General features: G+C 38.3%; 2 protein-coding genes across 5 annotated transcripts; both read left to right on the top strand.

The window, feature by feature from the left end:
• Positions 1-2805: 2805 nt before the first annotated feature.
• On the top strand, positions 2806-10720 carry tyw5 (tRNA-yW synthesizing protein 5). Of its 4 annotated transcripts, none has more exons than XM_028435925.1 (9): positions 2806-2997; positions 7120-7274; positions 8318-8387; positions 8464-8508; positions 8586-8723; positions 8839-8926; positions 9043-9231; positions 9538-9654; positions 9853-10720. In XM_028435925.1, the coding sequence occupies exons 1-9, from the start codon at positions 2914-2916 to the stop codon at positions 10083-10085; spliced, it is 1119 nt and encodes a 372-aa protein (XP_028291726.1). In that variant the 5' UTR covers positions 2806-2913; the 3' UTR covers positions 10086-10720. The 4 variants fall into 4 exon arrangements, with proteins under 4 accessions (XP_028291726.1, XP_028291725.1, XP_028291729.1 ...); XM_028435924.1 differs by having other exon boundaries at positions 9778-10720; XM_028435928.1 differs by lacking the exon at positions 9043-9231.
• A 3946-nt stretch (positions 10721-14666) lies between these two features.
• On the top strand, positions 14667-17989 carry LOC114454969 (transcription factor 7-like). Its single transcript, XM_028435944.1, has 8 exons — positions 14667-14890; positions 16373-16439; positions 16547-16843; positions 16944-17002; positions 17100-17189; positions 17308-17467; positions 17561-17668; positions 17777-17989. Exons 2-8 carry the CDS (start codon positions 16410-16412, stop codon positions 17822-17824), a joined length of 792 nt encoding a protein of 263 aa, XP_028291745.1. The 5' UTR covers positions 14667-14890; positions 16373-16409; the 3' UTR covers positions 17825-17989.
• Positions 17990-18505: the final 516 nt, after the last annotated feature.

Genomic DNA, 18505 nt, shown 5'->3' with positions numbered 1-18505 from the left:
CTGGAAAACCCATGGCACAGTGAGAACCTGCAAACTCCTAATATTAAAAGTAACATACATATAAACAAAGCCAAGAGTAGCGACAGATAGACAAGTTACATGAGTCAACTACAATGTTAGAGTTTATTACAGTGAACCCAAAAACAATAAAGGAAACTGTTCAGCAGCTGAATCCATCAACGTGTTGCCTTGACACAATACCCTCAAACTTCTTTAAAACTGTTGTAAAGTCAATTGCCACTGATTTGTGTCAGATAATTAACTGCTCATTCCAATCAGGTACCATACCAAAATCCCTGAAAGTAGCTGCTGTGAAACCTGTTAAAAAAGAGAACACTGGATGCCTCTATACTGGCTAACTATAGACCAATCAGCAACCTTCCATTCATGGCCAAGCTCATTGAGAAGGTGGTCTTCAACCAACTGAGTCAATTCTTAACATTCAACAAAATATTTGATAAATTTCAGTCAGGTTTTCGTTCTCATCACAGCACTGAAACTGCTCTTATCAAAGTGATCAATGACATAAGGTTGAACACTGATTCAGGAAAAGTGTCTGTTCTCATTCTATTGGATCTAAGTGCTGCATTTGACACTGTAGATCATACAATTTTGTTGCACAGATTGCAAACATGGGTTGGACTAAATTGAAAAGTAATGCAATGGTTTAAGTCATACTTGGAGGAGCGAAGCTATTTTGTAAGCATTGGAAACTTTGAATCTGACAGATTACCAATGTCCTGTGGGGTTCCTCAGGGATCTGTTCTTGGACCTCTTCTGTTTAGCCTTTATATGCTTCCTTTAGGACAAATTTTACAGAACTGTAAGGTTGATTATCAGAGCTACGCAGATGACACACAACTATATCTAACACTGAACCCAGATGACTATGGTCCCATTGAGGTGTTGTGTGACTGTTTAGAAAAAGTAAACTGCTGGATGAGTGAAAACTTCCTTCAACTAAACCATGACAAGATGGAGGTGATTGTCTTTGGTAACAAGGAAAAGAGGACTGCTATCAGCAATTATCTTGAGTCTCGATCTTTAAAAGCTAAAGACCAAGTCAAAAACCTTGGTGTTCTGATTGACTCAGATCTTACATTCAGCAGTCAGATCAAATCTATCACAAAAACAGCCTTCTACCACCTAAAGAACATCTCCAGAGTGAAAGGTTCAATGACTCAGAAAGATCAGGAGAAACTGCTCCATGCTTTTATATCCAGCAGACTGGACTATTGTAATGGTCTTCTGACAGGAATCCACCAAAAGAGCATCAAACAGCTGGTTCAGAACGCTGCAGCTTAACCAGAACAAAGAGGTCAGAACACATTACTCCAGTTTTAAAGTCTTTACACTGGCTCCCAGTCAGCCTCAGAATAGACTTTAAAGTTCTGCTGCTGGTGGATAAATCTGTGAATGGGTTTGGTCCAGAATACATCAGTGACATGTTAGTCAGGTATGAACCCAGCAGGTCTCTCAGATCTATGGACACAGGTCAGATAGTGGAGCCCAGAGCTCACAGTAAACATGGTGATGCTGCTTTTAGTTGTTATGCTGCAAAGAAGTGGAACAAACTGCCAGCAGAGCTGAAGTCTCATCCAATGTGAACATTTTTAAATCAAAGTTAAAGGCACTTTTTTTCTCTACTGCATATGATTGAGAGAGAGATTTTTTGTCATGTTGTTGATGTCATGATGATTTTACTGATGATTTTAAATGTTCTTATTGATTTTAAACAATTGAATGTTTTATCATGTAAAGCACATTGAGTTGCCTTGAGTATGAAATGTGCTATACAAATAAATTTGCCTTGCCTTGCCTTGCCTTGCCTTACATGCAGCATTACAATAAGGTTATGTTGTGTGTTGTGGTTTTTAAAACATTTGAGAAGATCACCTGCTGGGATTACAGGAAGAACTTGGCCTCCAAACCACAGCAAAGATCCTCCTATACTGTACCCAAAAAACAATGTCTAATAAAGACTGTGGACAGTCAAATATTAGAAAATAATCACATTAGCCTCACAGACACAAACCCCTCAATATCACAAAATCAGTGTATGCACCTCTTTCTGAATTTTGGAATTGTTGACCAATCTTTGTGTTACATAGCTGGATTTTCTCTTATCGAGGTAACTTCAGTGTTAACCCAGGTTTTTCTGAACAATAATGCTGGTTAGCTTCTTACCGGGGTAAATCACCACGAGAACTGTCGGCGTAGAACTTTTAATGCTGGTAATGCTGGGGTGTTTGATTCCCCATCTTTGCTCCCTGCTCCAAGAATCATTATCTTCTATGACCTTGAGTGGAATCCTTTTACAATGCTGTACTGTGTGTGTGTGTGTGCGTTTACACATTTACCAAGTCTAGGTCCAGCAATAATGATTCTTCACAAGAAAAACCTTCTGACAATACTTAACTTTAGCTCATAAAATCAGTGTACACAATCCGACCAGTTGGTGCATGGGTGTGCATGGTGACAGGAGAGAAATAATGTTTAGAGATAGATGAAATCCTTTCAATTTAGCCAATGACATGATTTCACATTCCATACTAAAGGTATAGATTTACATCTGATGGACTGACCTACATTTGTGAATTTATGGAATCACACGTAAAACAGTGGTGGTTGTACTGTTGAAAGAAAGAAAGAAAGAAAGAAAGAAAGAAAGAAAGAAAGAAAGAAAGAAAGAAAGAAAGACAAACTCCCAATCCACACCCATAACCAGTAGGTGGCGGTAATGCAAAGATATTCAATGCCAACCTCATAAATTTCCAAAGGGGAAGAAGAAGAACGCAACGAATCTAATACCAGCCACCAAAAAACACCAGAGAAGAAGAAGGAGTTCTCAGCTGGCCACACAACTCAACAGTAGTGAACATTTCAGAACTCTAAACACTTTAAACACACTTTATGATGGAGCTTCAGGAGCGAGAGGCGGTTCCTGTGTTCACGGAGGTGGACAGAGAAAAGTTTCTCCGTGACGTTTACCCACAGGTAGGAGAACCTGCACACAACAGCTAAAACACCTCATTGACTTCAGTGACGTCACCTGGAAAGTGATGGAGTGTGTGAGGCTGTGAGGCTGTAAGGCGGGGTGTCCAAACTTTTTGCAAAGAGAGCCAGATTTGGTCAAATGAAAATGTATGGAGGCCGTCCATTCGGCCTGACATTCCTCGAACCATTATCATTGTAAATTAACATGTAAATGTAACTATATCACTTTGCTGTCTGCAGATAGGTCGATATTGCAAATGAGAATCTGTTGTCAGTTGCATTACCAGGATAGTTAAAGGTTAAAACAATAATAAATTAAATACAAATGAACGATTTTATGAAAGTTGACTGACATTTTTATTACATGTATTAATTTTGTTTTAACAAATCACATCCCAGTGCATTTTGACAAAGAATAGTATAGTCAAATCAGATAACAGAAATTTGACAAAACTGTGTTTTGATCGTCACAAAAAATCAATTCACTGAGACTTTGGAGTTTATTCTCCTCAGATTAAAAAAATTACCTGCATTAATGAGAAGAGTGATATTGGTGCTTCGACTGCAGTAAACAGACCATGTCTGGCTCAAAAGCAGTGGTTTTGATGCACAAGATGTCACCCAGGTGAGAGTCACTTAGTCTTGTCCTCACACGGTTCTTGTTAATGTTCATAACCAAGAACGTCTTCTCGCACAAGTATGTCGAGCCAAACAAGCTCAGTATTTTCTTCTCAAATGGCCGAATCTCTTGGAACCTGTCTTTGTCCAGCTGGCGGTAAAAGCTGACGAGAGGGAGTTGTTGGTAGTGATTGTGACACTCCGCATCACACTGCAGCTCGATGAGCTCCAGGTAGTCTGGAGCGTCATTAGGATCCACGGAAAAAGGGGAGGAAAAAAGTGTGATCTCCTTTTCAATAGCTGAAAAATCACTGAAGCGCTGCTGAAACTACTCATTCAGAGATGAAATGTTTTCTGCATACCTCCTCATTTGCGCACAAATATTGTTCTCTGGAAAACTGGTCCTAATTTCCTGCAGTGATGGGAAATGTATGGTATTGGGCTGAGTTTGTGTCAGGTGCCTTTGGAAAAGTAGCATTTTTGTCCCAAAAGCTTTAATGTAGGAATACAGTTGGCTTACTACTGCATTTTGCCCCTGAAGGCTCGTGTTCAGCGCGTTCAGATGTCGTGTTATATCAACTAAAATCCAAAATCAGCCAGCCAAACAGGATCAGAGATTTCCGGCATCGGTTGTCCCTTTTGTGCCAGGAATTGTCCGATCTCCTTTCTGAGGGAGTAGAATCGCTGAAGTGCAGACCCCCGACTGAGCCATCTTATGTCATTGTGATACACAACATCTCCATATTCAGCTTGGATGTCGAGGAGAAACTGCTGAAACTGGCGGTGGCACAGGGCTCTGGAGCGAATATAATTAATAGCCATTATCACGGGTTTCATAACGTGATCATATTTCTGAAACATAATGCTCCTTATGATTGCAACTTTGTGCTATATAACACTCACTTCTTTATGACTGTGTTTTCAGTCTCTTTGTATATTGCACGGCCAATGAATTACAGGTGCTGGTCATAAAATTATAATATGAAAAAAGTTGATTTATTTCAGTTAATTCCATTCAAAAAAGGAAACATGTATAATGTATACATTCATTTCACACAGACTGACATATTATTAAAATGTGTTTATTTATTTTAATGTTGATGATTATAACTGACAACTAATGAAAACCCCAAATTGAGTATCTCAGAAAATTAGAATATTTTGGAAAGGTTCAATATCGAAGACACCTGGTGTCCCACTTTATTCAGCTAATTAACTGAAAACACCTGCAAAGACCTTTAAATGGTCTCTCAGTCTAGTTCTGTAGGCTACACAATCATGGGGAAGATTGCTGACCTGACAGTTGTCTATAAGACGACCATTGACACCTTGCACAAGGAGGGCAAGACACAAAATGTAATGTCCTACAGAAACATCACAGCAATATAACATGCTCTGTTAAAAGCATGTTACTGCAGCACATCTCTCTCTATGTGCAAAAACCTCAGCAGCAGCAACACCAAGGCTGCTACGCACACATGAACACATGCACTACAGATTTCTAGTGTAACAATTAAAAATTAAACATAATGTAAATCAAGCAGCAGTAATTACCTTTCAAGCAGAAAAGTCACCAATTCCATCTTCTACTCCTCCAGACCATACAGTGTGGAAAAAGACAGCGCTCTAGCTCCGGGAAAGGGGTGGAGCCTGTGAGCAATCTGACAAAGGCTGCAGGAGCAGCAGGGGGTAATCAATGAGCCTGTTTTTTCACACAAACTACTAGTTTGATGTAAAGCTGTTCTTACATAGTTACAGCTTTAGCAAATATGACAAAAAGTCACTTTTATAAGAGTTGCAGACTGCTCGTTTAAGGACCATGGATCCCTGTTCTTGATTGGCCAGCAAACTCACCTGACCTTAACCCCATAGAAAATCTATGAGGTATTGTGAAGAGGATGCAAGACTCCAGACCCAACAATGCGGAAGAGCTGAAGGCCACTATCAGAGCAACCTGGGCTTTCATAATACCTGAGCAGTGTCACAGACTGATCGACTCCATGCCACGCCGCATTGCTGCAGTAATTCAGACAAAAGGAGCCTCAACTAAGTATTGAGTGCTGTACATGCTCATACTTTTCAGTTGGCCAACATTTCTAGAAATCTTTTTTTTTTTGTATCAGTATTCAGTAATATTCTATTTTGCATTAGTTGTCAGTTATAATCATCAACATTAAAAGAAATAAATATTTGCACTATATCAGTCTGTGTGTAATGTATGAATATAATATACAAGTTTCACTTTTTGAATGGAATTACTGAAATAAATCAACTTTTTCATTATATTCAAATTTTGTAACCAGCACCTGTATAAACTCACTAGTCAGTTTCTGAAAGTTGAATACTCGCTCAAAACCTTGAACTGATTTATTTCTCTGTCCAGTAGATACAACTTTGTTTTGTTCTCAGTTGAAAAAACTTTGGGGTTCACTGTTCACTCCCTGTTTGTTATCGATACATTCGATGCATGAAATAGTTGCAGAAATGAATTTACCCAAAAGCAAAAAAATAAACCAAAATAGACACAAGTACAAACTACAAAGCAAGGCCATTCGTTCGTCACATTGTATTGCATAGTACAACAATTTAGACTATACAAAATGTATCTATAATTAAATACATTGAAGCATATACGGTACACACAGATTTACACATTTTTCTTGGTTTCTTTTTAAACACTAAATATTAGACATATCTCTACATAAACTGTCAATATAATCTCCTGTATCACGTAGGAGCGACAAAGACTAAAAAAGACTTTCTATTTTTTTTGCCATTTGCATTTATGTATATGTTATTTGCCCACAATTATCACGTTACAATGTTATTGTTTCCTACTTTGCTCGTTTAACTTTGCTTTCAAAGTGGCCGCTAGCTGGTTTCTCCAGGAGATTCCTGTCACAATGCAATGAACTATGGGTAATTCCCTCACGATACATCTGCAGAGATGTCCACTCATGGAAAGGGCACATGACACGGTCACGCAGTCAGTGGAAGTTCCCTGAAGCACTTCATGATTTGACAGTGGGACAGCCCTGAGCGCTTATTCTTAGCGGGAGCACGCCTCTTAGTCAGTGAGCGTGTGAGTGTGGACTATGGGATTGGGCCACAGCAGCTCAGTTGCTTTCCAGTCGTGTGAAGAATGCAATGATATTTCATCCTGAGTGTTATGCTTGCACTCTGTGGGGTGACTTCAAATATTGCTGCTGGATAGCAGAGGATGGAGAAGCTGGTGACTGGCTGCATTAGCCCTTCCTTGGACCAGTGGATTGGATGCAAAATCTTGAACTGGATGAAGGTGTGTTTCAAACTAATAGAGGAGGACTGTGTCCTACCTAATGCTCTCCCCCAGACCTCGTCTTTTAGGTGTTCACCAAATCCTCTCTTACTCATGATTAGCTTGAGTTGTGAAGGGATTCACTCACAAATTGTGTCATAGGCATATTTGTATGCTGTTGCACAGCTGAGGTCACCTGTGTTCTCTTCTACCCTACTGTGTTCTAGCGCAGACCAGCCGTGCTACGAGGAGTGTGTCTGGGCCCGTGTCTACACAAGTGGACCGTGGACTATCTCAGGCGAAAGGGCGGCAGCAAGCAGGTGAAGATCCATGTATCCACTGTTCCACAGATGGACTTCCTTCGCAAAAACTTTGTATACAAGTAAGCCTGCATGTGCCCAATATGATTCCCTCACCCCAATATGTCAAAGTTAGTTAATTTCTTTATTTAAGTAGGGACAATACATATTAATGAACATTCAAAAAAATGTAAATATGCCAGATTGTAGCCAATGGCTAATTTCCATCTGCTGTCCCTAGACAGGCTGATGTAATAAAATGTTACACTTAACAATAAGACATGGCAAGACACAAAACAATATATAAAAAGATTACATACAGGACACAAAAAAAAAAAAAAAACATAGGGATCATAGAATACAGTAACATTTCATGTAAATGGAACACTGGGACCAGAACAACTACACACAAGAGAAAAGACAGGATGCTGTGGGGCCAAGAAATGTACAGGGGAAAGAAAAGCAGTTCACTTCCACATAGTCAGGGTTGGTAATTTATTTAAAGTGCCACTGTGCATTGCAAAGAGCCCTGAATTGCCTTTTAATAAAAGAAATTAAAAAAATAAATAGTTATAATAATAAAAATATATATATATTTAAAGTGCTGTAGTGCATTGCACACAGCCCTAAGGTGCTTCTTTCTAAGATTTTTTATTTTTTATTTTTTTTATTTAAAGTGCTATAGTGTATTGCACACAGCCCTAATTTGCTTCTTTCTCCAATTATCATTATTCTTTTTTTTTTATTTATTTTAAAGTGCTACAGTGTATTGCACATAGCCCCAAGGTGCCTCTTTCTCCAATATCTGTACTTAAAGTGCAACAGTGCATTGCACGTAGCCCTAAGATGTACCATAAAAATATTAGTTCAAATCACTTGTGGTCACAAGACTGTGTTGAGCTGAGCCACTCCTTTAAATGACTTTTAAAAGTGTTAAAGCTGGGGGCTTCCCTCACTGTGGTTGGTAAACTGTTCCACTGAACGCTGCCTTTGTAGGACAAGACGTTTTGACCAAAGGTCACTTCAAAGACAGTCTTTGAAGTGAATCACATGAAGTCTGAGAAGTTCTTAAAAAGCTGTGTATTTAAGAGCAGGTGTTTGTTCTTCTATGTGCTCATCTCCACAGGACTCTGCCATTCAATGAGTTTGTAAAAAGAGCTTCAGAAAACAAACACACTGACTTCTTCCTGTCTGAGGTACACATGAATACAAGAAAAGCAACCTCTGGTCTTGTAAACACAGACAAACCATCTCCATTTGTTGTGCTTCCAGAATGAAAGCTACTACCTGCGGTCATTAGGGGAAGACGTCCGAAAGGTAGACGCATCCTTTGCTAAACATGACTGTATTCAGTGTTGGGGCTGTTTTTGGTCACAGTGTTCCCTCTCCTGCAGGAACCTGCTGATCTGAGCCGACAGTTTCCAGAGCTATCAGAGGATTTCCACATACCATCTTTCTTTGAACCTGAGCAGTTCTTTTCCAGCGTTTTTCGCATCAGCTCCTGTGCTCTGCAGCTATGGACACACTATGATGTAAGTGTAGCTCACTCATTATCACATTGTTCTTTCAATGATCAAGCCCTGCTTCAGTTGCAGTTTACTGTTGATGACCACTTATTAGAACAGTGACATGACCGTGTTTCTGCAGGTAATGGACAACCTGCTGGCTCAGGTGACGGGGGTGAAGAGGGTCGTTCTCTTCAGTCCCCAGAATGCATTGCACCTCTACCTTTCAGGTGAGAAATGCTGGGATTAAGAAACTACCAGGGGCACATTTGTGCTGCATAAACTAATGTTGCTATCTCTCAGGACTTTCTGAGTGGACCTCACATATTTTTCTTTTGCACTTCAGTTTCATTGGGTCTACGCTTTGCAACGTGTTTTACCAGTAGTGCAGGTTCAGCTCTCGTGCGCGATTTTGTGCACTTCCAGAGAGGAGGAAACTGGGAAGGATTATCAGAGTGGGGGACGGATTCGAATTCAGCCATGCCCCTCTGTCATGGTTCAAAAGTCAAGGAGTGCAGCTTTAAAAAAAAGAAAGGTGCATTGTCCTGATGTGTTTGATTAAAACACATTAAGTGGTTCTGCCACATCGAGAACTGATTTCAAGTGATTATGAAACCTTCTAAAGTCAAACAGCATTTTTAGACTGTGCCGTTTGAGTTTATAATATATAAATATTATATTTATTTGTAAGAGTCTTTGTGTAGTAAACAGATCTATTGGTTTTGGATGTTTGTCGAATTAGGTGGGATGTCTCTTTTGTTGATTAAGTGGTCCTTGATCTAAAAAAGTTTGAGAAACACTGACTTAGAGAATGGGTTTAATGTTATTGTTTCCCCACTAGGTGACAAGTCTGAGGTCCTGGACATCGATGCTCCTGATCTGAAACTGTACCCTGAGTTTGTGAAAGCAAAGAGATACGAGTGTGTGCTGGAACCTGGAGATCTGCTCTTCATCCCAGGTAATAGATTTTTTCACGAGTCATAAAAAAACACCACTTTTTTTTTTTTCTTTAAAGAAACATAAAGTTGAGTTTGTTATCTTACCATTCCCTTAAGGCTGCGTTGCGTCTGCTTCTCTTTAGCTCTGTGGTTCCATAACACCTTTGCTCTGGAGTTTGGAGTAGGCGTTAACGTGTTCTGGCGCCATCTGTCTGCAGAAAGCTACGACAAAAAGGACATGTACGGTAACAAGGAGCCTGTGGCTGCAGCTCGGGCCCTGCAGGCTGTGGACAGAGCGCTCCTTACTCTGGATCAACTACCAGCCAACTACAGGGACTTCTATGGCCGCTGCATGATACAGCGCATCCAAAAGAGGACATACTGTGAGGGCCACACTGACACGGCCCCACAGAACTCTGGGACTACATTACCCAGCAGCCCGTCCTCCTAACCTGGATGAGTGAAACGTGACAAGAAAGGAAAGACAGTCCCTGGGCCTCATTCTGCAATATTTTAAACAAACATTTTCTTATGTTTTCTCTACCAAATCTGTTCTTACCCAGATGTGCTGATATGTTACCACTTGATTGTACACAGCTGCTTAGCATTAGGGATGTTCCAATACAACCTTCTCACTTCCGTTATGATACCGATATTGCATCCTTGTAGAGATGCACCGAAATTAAAATTTGTGGCCGAAGCCAAATAAAATATAATCTCTTGGCCGAATACTGAATAATATCGAATACGGTTGTTAAGTTTTTCACTATTTTTTTTAATAGTGCATAAATAGCCTAAAATACATTTTTAGACATGTTTTTTTTAAAGAAAGTAAATGTTTATTGAATATTCTGAAATTTTTTAGATATTCCAGTAGCCTTTTGAAAAAAATCACTTTATAATGGTTTTGCTACAGTGATATACATCCCTTTAGCCTCATTCAGAGGGACAGAGTTGGAACAGTTCTCCCTTGTCATTCCACATTTTGTAAAAACAAAGTTAGTTCCAAACGGGTGAGTTGGATTTTGCCCACGTTGGCAGGTGACGTCACCTAACACGCCTCCTAGAATGTGAGCTCCTCCCTCTCCAACTATCTAACAGCTAAAACAAACACTGCAGTTTAATATAGAATATATATTATGCTTTATTGCCATATATGTAAATACAAACTGCACTACTTTTTCTGCTACCGATCGTGTTGGGAGTCACTGCTTGGAGCCAAGGACCCATTGTTTACACACAGCTGTTAGCACTCTGTACTAATGCTGCACCAGTGTATACAGTGAGACCCGACATCACTTGTGAACTGGGGTGGAAACAATGGAGATGTTTACAGATTTATGGCTCACAGCGCTAACAATGGGCTCGGTTTGTGGAATTGGACGGCTTCCAACTTTTACGCGGTGACCTAGAACGGCAAGCGGAAAGGAGAGAGTCTGGCTGTGTTTGTGTGTGGAAAGGAGGAGCTGCTGCTGCTGGTTCTGCAGCAATGCACACACTTTTCCGACTCAAAATCCCTGGACCCAGTAGGTATGAGAAAAACTCACCCATTTATTTTTAACCAATTGGTTAAATACATTTTAACTCTCAATATAATATCTAAAGTATTCTACAAATGAATACATTTTAGATGCAGTCCGATAAAATCCGATATTCGTTTTCTGGCTGATATCGGACCGATATTGATATCGGATCGGGACATCCCTCATTAGCATATATACGGGATGTCCCTCATATATGCTAATGAGCATATATGTGTTAAACACCATATAAAAGCAGGTGTTGTGCCTTGTGCAAACAATAATTCAAAACAAAGACATTCATCTGTGGTGATTTTAACATAGACCTACTGAATCCAACTATTAAAAAAACCTATTTTTTTTCATTGACACAGTTTATAGTATGGCCTTTTACCCAACAATAACTACCCGACAATGCATATGATTACTTCCTTGTATAGTGTTTCTGTGTCCAAGCACATTAATAGAGAGACGAAGGGAAGAAAAAGATGTAGTAGGAAAAAGTATACAAGCAACAGGGATAACCATGCCCTGGAGAGGATTAAGAGACAAAACCCATTCAAAAATGTGAGGGAGATTCATAAAGAGTGGACTGCAGCTGGAGTCAGAGCTTCAAGAACCACCACCCACAGACGGATGCAAGACATGGGTTTCAGCTGTTGCATTCCTTGTGTCAAGCCACTCTTGAACAAGAGACAGCGTCAGAAGTGTCTCGCCTGGACTAAAGACAAAAAAGGACTGGACTGCTACTGAGTGGTCCAACGTTGTGTTCTCTGATGAAAGTACATTTTGCATGTCCTTTGGAAATCAAGGTCCCAGAGTCTAGAGGAAGAGAGTAGAGGCACAGAATCCACGTTGCTTGAGGTCTAGTGTAAAGTTTTCACAGTCAGTGATGGTTTGGGGTGCTATGTCATGCGCTGGTGTTGGTCCACTGTGTTTCCTTAGGTCCAAGGCCAACGCAGCCGTCTACCAGGAAGTTTTAGAGCACTTCATGCTTTCTGCTGCTGACCAACTTTATGGAGATGCAGATTTCATTTTCCAACAGGACTTGGCACCTTCACACAGTGCCAAAGCTACCAGTACCTGGTTTAAGGACCATGGTATCACTGTTCTTGATTGGCCAGCAAACTCACCTGACCTTAACCCTTTAGAAAATCTATGAGGTATTGTGAAGAGGATGCAAGACTCCAGACCCAACAATGCAGAAGAGCTGAAGGCCACTATCAGAGAAACCTGGACTCTCATAACACCTGAGCAGTGTCACAGACTGATCGACTCCATGCCAAGCCGCATTGCTGCAGTAGTTCAGGCAAAAGGAGCCTCAACTAAGTATCGAGTGCTGTACATGCTCATACTTTTCATGTTCATACTTTTCAGTTTTTGGGTCAGTCTTAAGTAATATTATAGTTTTCTGAATTACAGAATTTTGGATTTTCATGAAAGAAGTAAACATTTGGAATATATCAGTCTGTGTGTAATGAATGAATCTATTATACAAGTTTGACTTTTTGAATGGAATTACTGAAATAAATCAACTTTTTCATGATAATCTAATTTGATGACCAGCACCTGTAGTTTACAGACTTGAATGTCCCTGCAGGTGTTTCCATATCAGGAGAACTAAGCGTCAACTAAAAGTAAGATAGATTAAAATCGCTCTTCCAAAGAGAATCTTTCTGGATATATGCGTTAAAAGCAACTCAGATTCCACATCTAAATGGAGAAATGGACTTCTCTCCTTTTTTGTAGCTTTTCTTTTACAGCTTTTCTGAGCTCTAATTCAATACATGTTTAGAAAATCTCTCTTTCAATCTTGTATCATGTATTTTCATGTTCTTAAACATCACTGGATGAACTGATCTACAGATTTTAATTGTAAATGCGTAACATTTCACTTGGTCATGTGACCTGTTGAAAATCTTTAAAGGAAGTAGCTTGGTAGTCATTTTGTTACTACCCTGATGAAGGCCTGTTAGGCTGAAACATGTTAACATGGTTTTTATGATTAAATAGTCCTGATGAAATAAAGGCTTTTTAACTACAGTCTCTCTGAGTGCCTCAGATCTTTTTGAAACTCAAACGAATAAAGTTGTTTAAGATTTTATTTAAAAAAAAATAATAATAATTACTCGACATTTCAGGGGACCCCATCTAAATTCCAGGCGACCGCACATGGGGTCCCGACCCCAAAACTGAAAAATATGGAGTTCCAAACCTGCTAAATTAAAAATAAATACATGAATGTAAAGAAAAAAAACAAAAACAAATTAATAAATATAAGTGGCAAAAATACGATAGTTTAAATAGAAATACAAATATGAATACATCAATGAAAAAAATAAAAGCAAAAATCAAAAAAATATTGTTAAAAACAAAGATATATGTTTATATATAAGTGGAAATAAAAAAGAAAATACAAATATAATTTATTTTCATTTAATTTTTAAGCTTTTATTCATTTAATTATTTATTTAATACATATTCAAAAAATTGTCATTTTGCTTTTATTATTTTATTATTTAAAATGTTGGCAGGTCTGGTCCTCCATAGAAAAACACTGGCCTCTCTCACATTACTTGGAAAATACTCAACCAGGACAGACGCCCCCTGCTGTATTCATCCTGCAACTCACAGAATGGACTTTAACTAACAATGTGTTTGTCTTTCAGAATCAATTCTATAAACTACAGAAAGGTACAGCTATGGGAGCATGTTTTGCACCTAATTATTCCAACCTGTTTATGGGACACTGGGAGGAGAAGTTTGTGTTTTCAAGCCTGAATGTCTACCAAGATAAAATCATATGGTGGGGAAGATACATAGATGACATTCTTTTACTTTGGTCAGGATCAGAGTCAGAGCTTCAGATTTTTCATTCATATCTCAATAAAACAAACAACAACCTGAAGTTAAGTCTTGATTTTTTTTTTAATTCATTTTTTTTTTTTTTTTTTTTAGATCAATGACTAGACATTTCAGGGACCCCTTCTAAACTCCAGATGACACCACCTGGGGTCCCGCCAGCAAAATTGAAAAATGATGAAGAATAAACCTGTTAAATTAAAAATAAATAAATAAATGAATAAATAAACGTAAAAAAGAAAAAAAAATTAAATGAAAAACAAATTTGATAAATATAAGTGACAAAAAATACAAAAGTTTAAATATAAATATAAATACGAATATGAATACATCAATAAATAACTGAATAAATGCAAAAATATAAAAATATTGTTGAAAAATAGATTGATATATAAAAGTGGAATGAAAAAAATATCCAAATATTATTTTTTATTTTTAATTTTTAAAATTTCATTCATTTAATAATTTATTTTATTCAAACTCAAATATTTTTGAATTTGTTTTGTTTTTATTCTTTTATTCATTTATTTAAAATGTTGGCAGGTCTGGTCCTCCATAGAAAAACACTGGCCTACGTAAATATTTGTATTTTTATTTGTCATATAAAACGTCTAGATTGTCCTTATTTATGCTCACAAATAAAAACAAAAATAGAGCGTGTATCTTGAAAAGTTTTCTAAGTGTGTACGTAACGTGGCGTAGCCATAGAAACGAGGTGGATGCGTCAGTTAAAGTCACCTACTGACCTTCAACGTTCTTAGTGAGCAGCGACAGACGGTGAGAGCAGAGCTGTCAGAGCTGTGAGCATCTTTGACCCGAGAAAGGAGCGAAAAGTTTACCAGAAAAAGACTTTTTAAAACAGGAGACCAGAAAAGTAAGACCATGGCCCTGCGCTGTTTGAATGATTCTCATCTGATAAGGCAACTTTAATCATTTTAGCGTTAAAAAGTTAAACATATGCTACGATTATATTCTCTAAGTCTGTTTAAATCAGGTTTGAGACCTAAAACGTTTAGATTTTATATTATAGGTCTACAGAAAACGTTTTTAACATAACAAAAATCAATAAATGATGATTTTTCATGTGTTACTTTTGCTTCTGTGATAATTTGACTCTGATGTGACACTTGTAGTGAACGTTTGTGCTGCTGAGACTGTTTAGTAGAGATGTAATTATTTAGTAAAACAGTAGATATACTTAAGTCCTGTAATGACTGATGAAAATTTGTACTTTAGTTCATATCTTATAATAAGTCGATTTTTACTTAATATTTAAGAGATAAAATAGATTCTGAAGAACTTGATATGATTTTGTTTTGGTTCGTTTTAACAGCCAATGACGTTCAGTCAGTCACTGAGTGAAATGTCGTTACCAACCATGGAAGCTGTTTGCATTGTTTGAATATTACCTTCATTTATTTACATTGATACATACTTTATTTATTACAGTGATTGTTTTCTTAGTGTAGATGAATTTTTCGTTATTTAAGTTTAAATGGCTATTTTTTCTCCATCGTATTTCATTATGATTTTATTCACAGGTTATGCATGTCCAAAGTTTAAAAAACTTAATAAAACTTAGCATTGGATCACACATTACTGCACATAACCCTCTGTTTAATAATGCTTTCATAATTAATAAATGGAAACAACCAGACCAGTAGGCTAGAATACATCCAATAATTATTATTCTTATTCAAAAGCCTCCTGTGGACAAGTGTAGCAACTTATTATGTTAAAATAATATTTAAAAAATCCATCTGCTTTGTCCAATGTCATTGCGCTGCCCATAGATATATCAAAAAAATAAAATGAGTAGATAATTGATAAATAAATAAATTCCTTAAAAGAAAGCAGTGCTGATATACAATAATCACTGCACAAATTAAATATTTATTCATGTTTTGTCTGTATATGTTGTAAAAGGTTAACATTTCTTGTAGTGCAATATTTTTGCAACATTTATGCATGTTTTATTCTTGAAAAAAATATATAAACAAATACATTTATGATATTGCTTTATTGTGACCATCACCAGTCCTCCCTAAGGAAGGGTAAGCTAAACTTTACAAGGGGGGAATTTAATTGGATTGTTTATTTTTGAATATGCAAACAAAATAATGAAAATGGAGGAAAAATACAAAAACATTTTCATATAAGACATTGAATACAGAAATAAACTCTTACTCCTTCTTCTAATCCTTGATGTGATAATTCTGTAGATTATTATTGTGGCGCTCTGCATGACTCATGTAAAGTGCTTGTAAATATCACTGATCTCAATTCTTCCATTACTTTAACCTTTGTTACTAATACATGTCACTGATCTACTCACTGAACCTCTTTCCTCCCTCAGAGTCTGGAGAATATTTTGTGGCCTATTGATCAGTAAGATGTGGGCCTCAGAACAGCACGTTCAGCCGGTAAGAACCTGGACACGCCCTTCCTGTTCTTCTGTAGAATTCTCTAATTAATAATGTTGATGTGTTATTGATGGTTCCTAAAATATGGATGTCATTCTGCTTTTCAGGAACAGACTTTTTTTTACTGGCCTGAGGATTATGATGATGGGTACGGGGCCCAACAAATAAATGGCCAGTACGTTGCCCAACTGCTTCAGGACCAAACAACGTTCACTGACGACCAGGACGGGGCTCCAACCTATGCAGACCTGACAACCATTGATGTCTTGTCTATTGCAGAGGACTGCCACCCACAAAATCCTTGCCCTACAACCATCAACCCCATTCCTAATGATGTGCACATGCAGGCCCAACAACATATTGAGCTCCAAACCTTCATCCCATCGGCTGTGTCTGCTATGACAGTAAGATCTCTGTTTAACACAGTTCTTAATGTATTTCTGTAGATCTTTGTATTGATACTATGATGGGAACTCTAACATTCACATGTTTTTGTGTCTCCAGTATAATGGACTTCCAGTGTTCACTGCAGGGATGGATCCACTTCCCACTTTTGGAGGACAGTAAGTAAAGCAAACAAACAGACTTGTTCAAACGCAGACGTTACTTCACATGTGACATGATTTCTGATCCAGTGTGTTTGTGTTTTAATCTTTGTAGGAATGAGAATGACTTTGTTTCAATCGTGCAACCAGAACCCCCAGCAGTCCCAGCAGTCCCAGCCCCCCCAGTGAAGGCTCCAGTCTTAAAGTGAGTTTCCTGCAGTTGTTTTCATCGTACATGTCTTTCTTGTGACTGACTCTGGATCATGCTCTGCTCACTGTTAACATGTGCTCTTATACTGTGTATTTGTGTTTTGTTCCTTCAGAAAGGTGAACAAGCGTAAGGCTGAGAAGGTGGAAGAGGGGCTGTACATAAAAAAGCCCCCCAATGCCTTCATGCTGTTTCTCAAAGAGCACAGGAAGTCTGCGGAGGAAGATCTGGGCGTGAGGACGAGCGCTGTTGTCAACAAATCCCTCGGTGAACGGGTGAGTTTGTTTTTCCTCCATGAATGATCTGTGATCTTTAAACTCTAGTCTTCAGTGTGTGTTAGTGACACTTTTCTTGTTTTCCATCAACAGTGGAAGTCATTGCCAGCGGAGGACAAAGATCAGTATAATACTGAGGCCAAACGTTGTGCTTTGCTCCACCACGAGCAGAACCCCGGCTGGACCAACAAGAAGAACTATGTAAGTCTACCCTGCAGACATGTTGCCACAGCAACCTTAAAGGTGATGGAACAGTGACTGTGAAAGTGTTTCTTGAGTTAACTTAAACTTTCATGTGTTTGGTTTTAGGCAAAGAAAAGGAGACTAATTCGGAGAGTGGGCGTGTCCACGTGTTAGAGACGTTGGTCCTGCTACGTCACTGGAACTACGGCTGAAATCTATGGAATCAAAACAGTATCAGAATGAATGAACTCTTGCAGGGTTTTCACGAATGCACATGCTTGATTTCACAGTTTTATTTCAGACTCACAAACGCACATGATCTGTTTTACAAATATATATTCTATTCAAACTTGTAACATAAATTCTGAAATGCACACTCTACTTCACAAATATTATTTTGAGACACACATGTAATATAAATCCACAGATAATGCAAATTGCTGTTTAATCCGCTAACGTTAAGTTTTATGTGTTTTGTTTTAGGCAAAGAAAAGGAAACAAATTCGGAGAGTGGGCGTGTCCTCGTGTTAGACACGTTCGTCCTGCTACGACACTGGAACTATGGCTGAAGTCTGAGTCCAGAGATACGTCCGGATGCTGCAGTCGTTCTGAAATCCACCCTTGCTTAAACTTCTTAGAGTCATTTTTGGAAGCTGATGATTCAACAGCTTCTGTCACCGTCATGTTATACATTGTACATTTTGTGAATAAAATATGAAATAAAAAATTGTATCTACCATTCTTTAAGGTAATCAATTCAACCTAATAACACTACATCCAACACAAACCACAGTGTGTGACACTTTAAATGGCAGTGGGCGACAGCACTAGGAGATCATATCAGCTGCTGTTGTA

This window comes from Gouania willdenowi, chromosome 21 (genome assembly GCF_900634775.1).
Source record: "Gouania willdenowi chromosome 21, fGouWil2.1, whole genome shotgun sequence".
NCBI lineage: Eukaryota > Metazoa > Chordata > Actinopteri > Blenniiformes > Gobiesocidae > Gouania > Gouania willdenowi.
The sequence above is the reverse complement of the archived record's forward strand: the minus strand, read 5'-3'. Positions and strand labels throughout refer to the sequence as shown.

Excerpts from the sequence above, each read along its gene's own strand:
- tyw5 (XM_028435924.1), top strand. The coding sequence starts at position 2,914 with ATGATGGAGCTTCAGGAGCGAGAGGCGGTTCCTGTGTTCACGGAGGTG. Across the intron at positions 8,388-8,463 it reads CTGACTTCTTCCTGTCTGAG|AATGAAAGCTACTACCTGCG; the intron begins GTACACATGAAT and ends TTGTGCTTCCAG. Across the intron at positions 8,724-8,838 it reads AGCTATGGACACACTATGAT|GTAATGGACAACCTGCTGGC; the intron begins GTAAGTGTAGCT and ends GTGTTTCTGCAG.
- LOC114454969 (XM_028435944.1), top strand. The coding sequence starts at position 16,410 with ATGTGGGCCTCAGAACAGCACGTTCAGCCG. Across the intron at positions 17,003-17,099 it reads CTTCCCACTTTTGGAGGACA|GAATGAGAATGACTTTGTTT; the intron begins GTAAGTAAAGCA and ends TAATCTTTGTAG. Across the intron at positions 17,190-17,307 it reads GTGAAGGCTCCAGTCTTAAA|AAAGGTGAACAAGCGTAAGG; the intron begins GTGAGTTTCCTG and ends TTGTTCCTTCAG.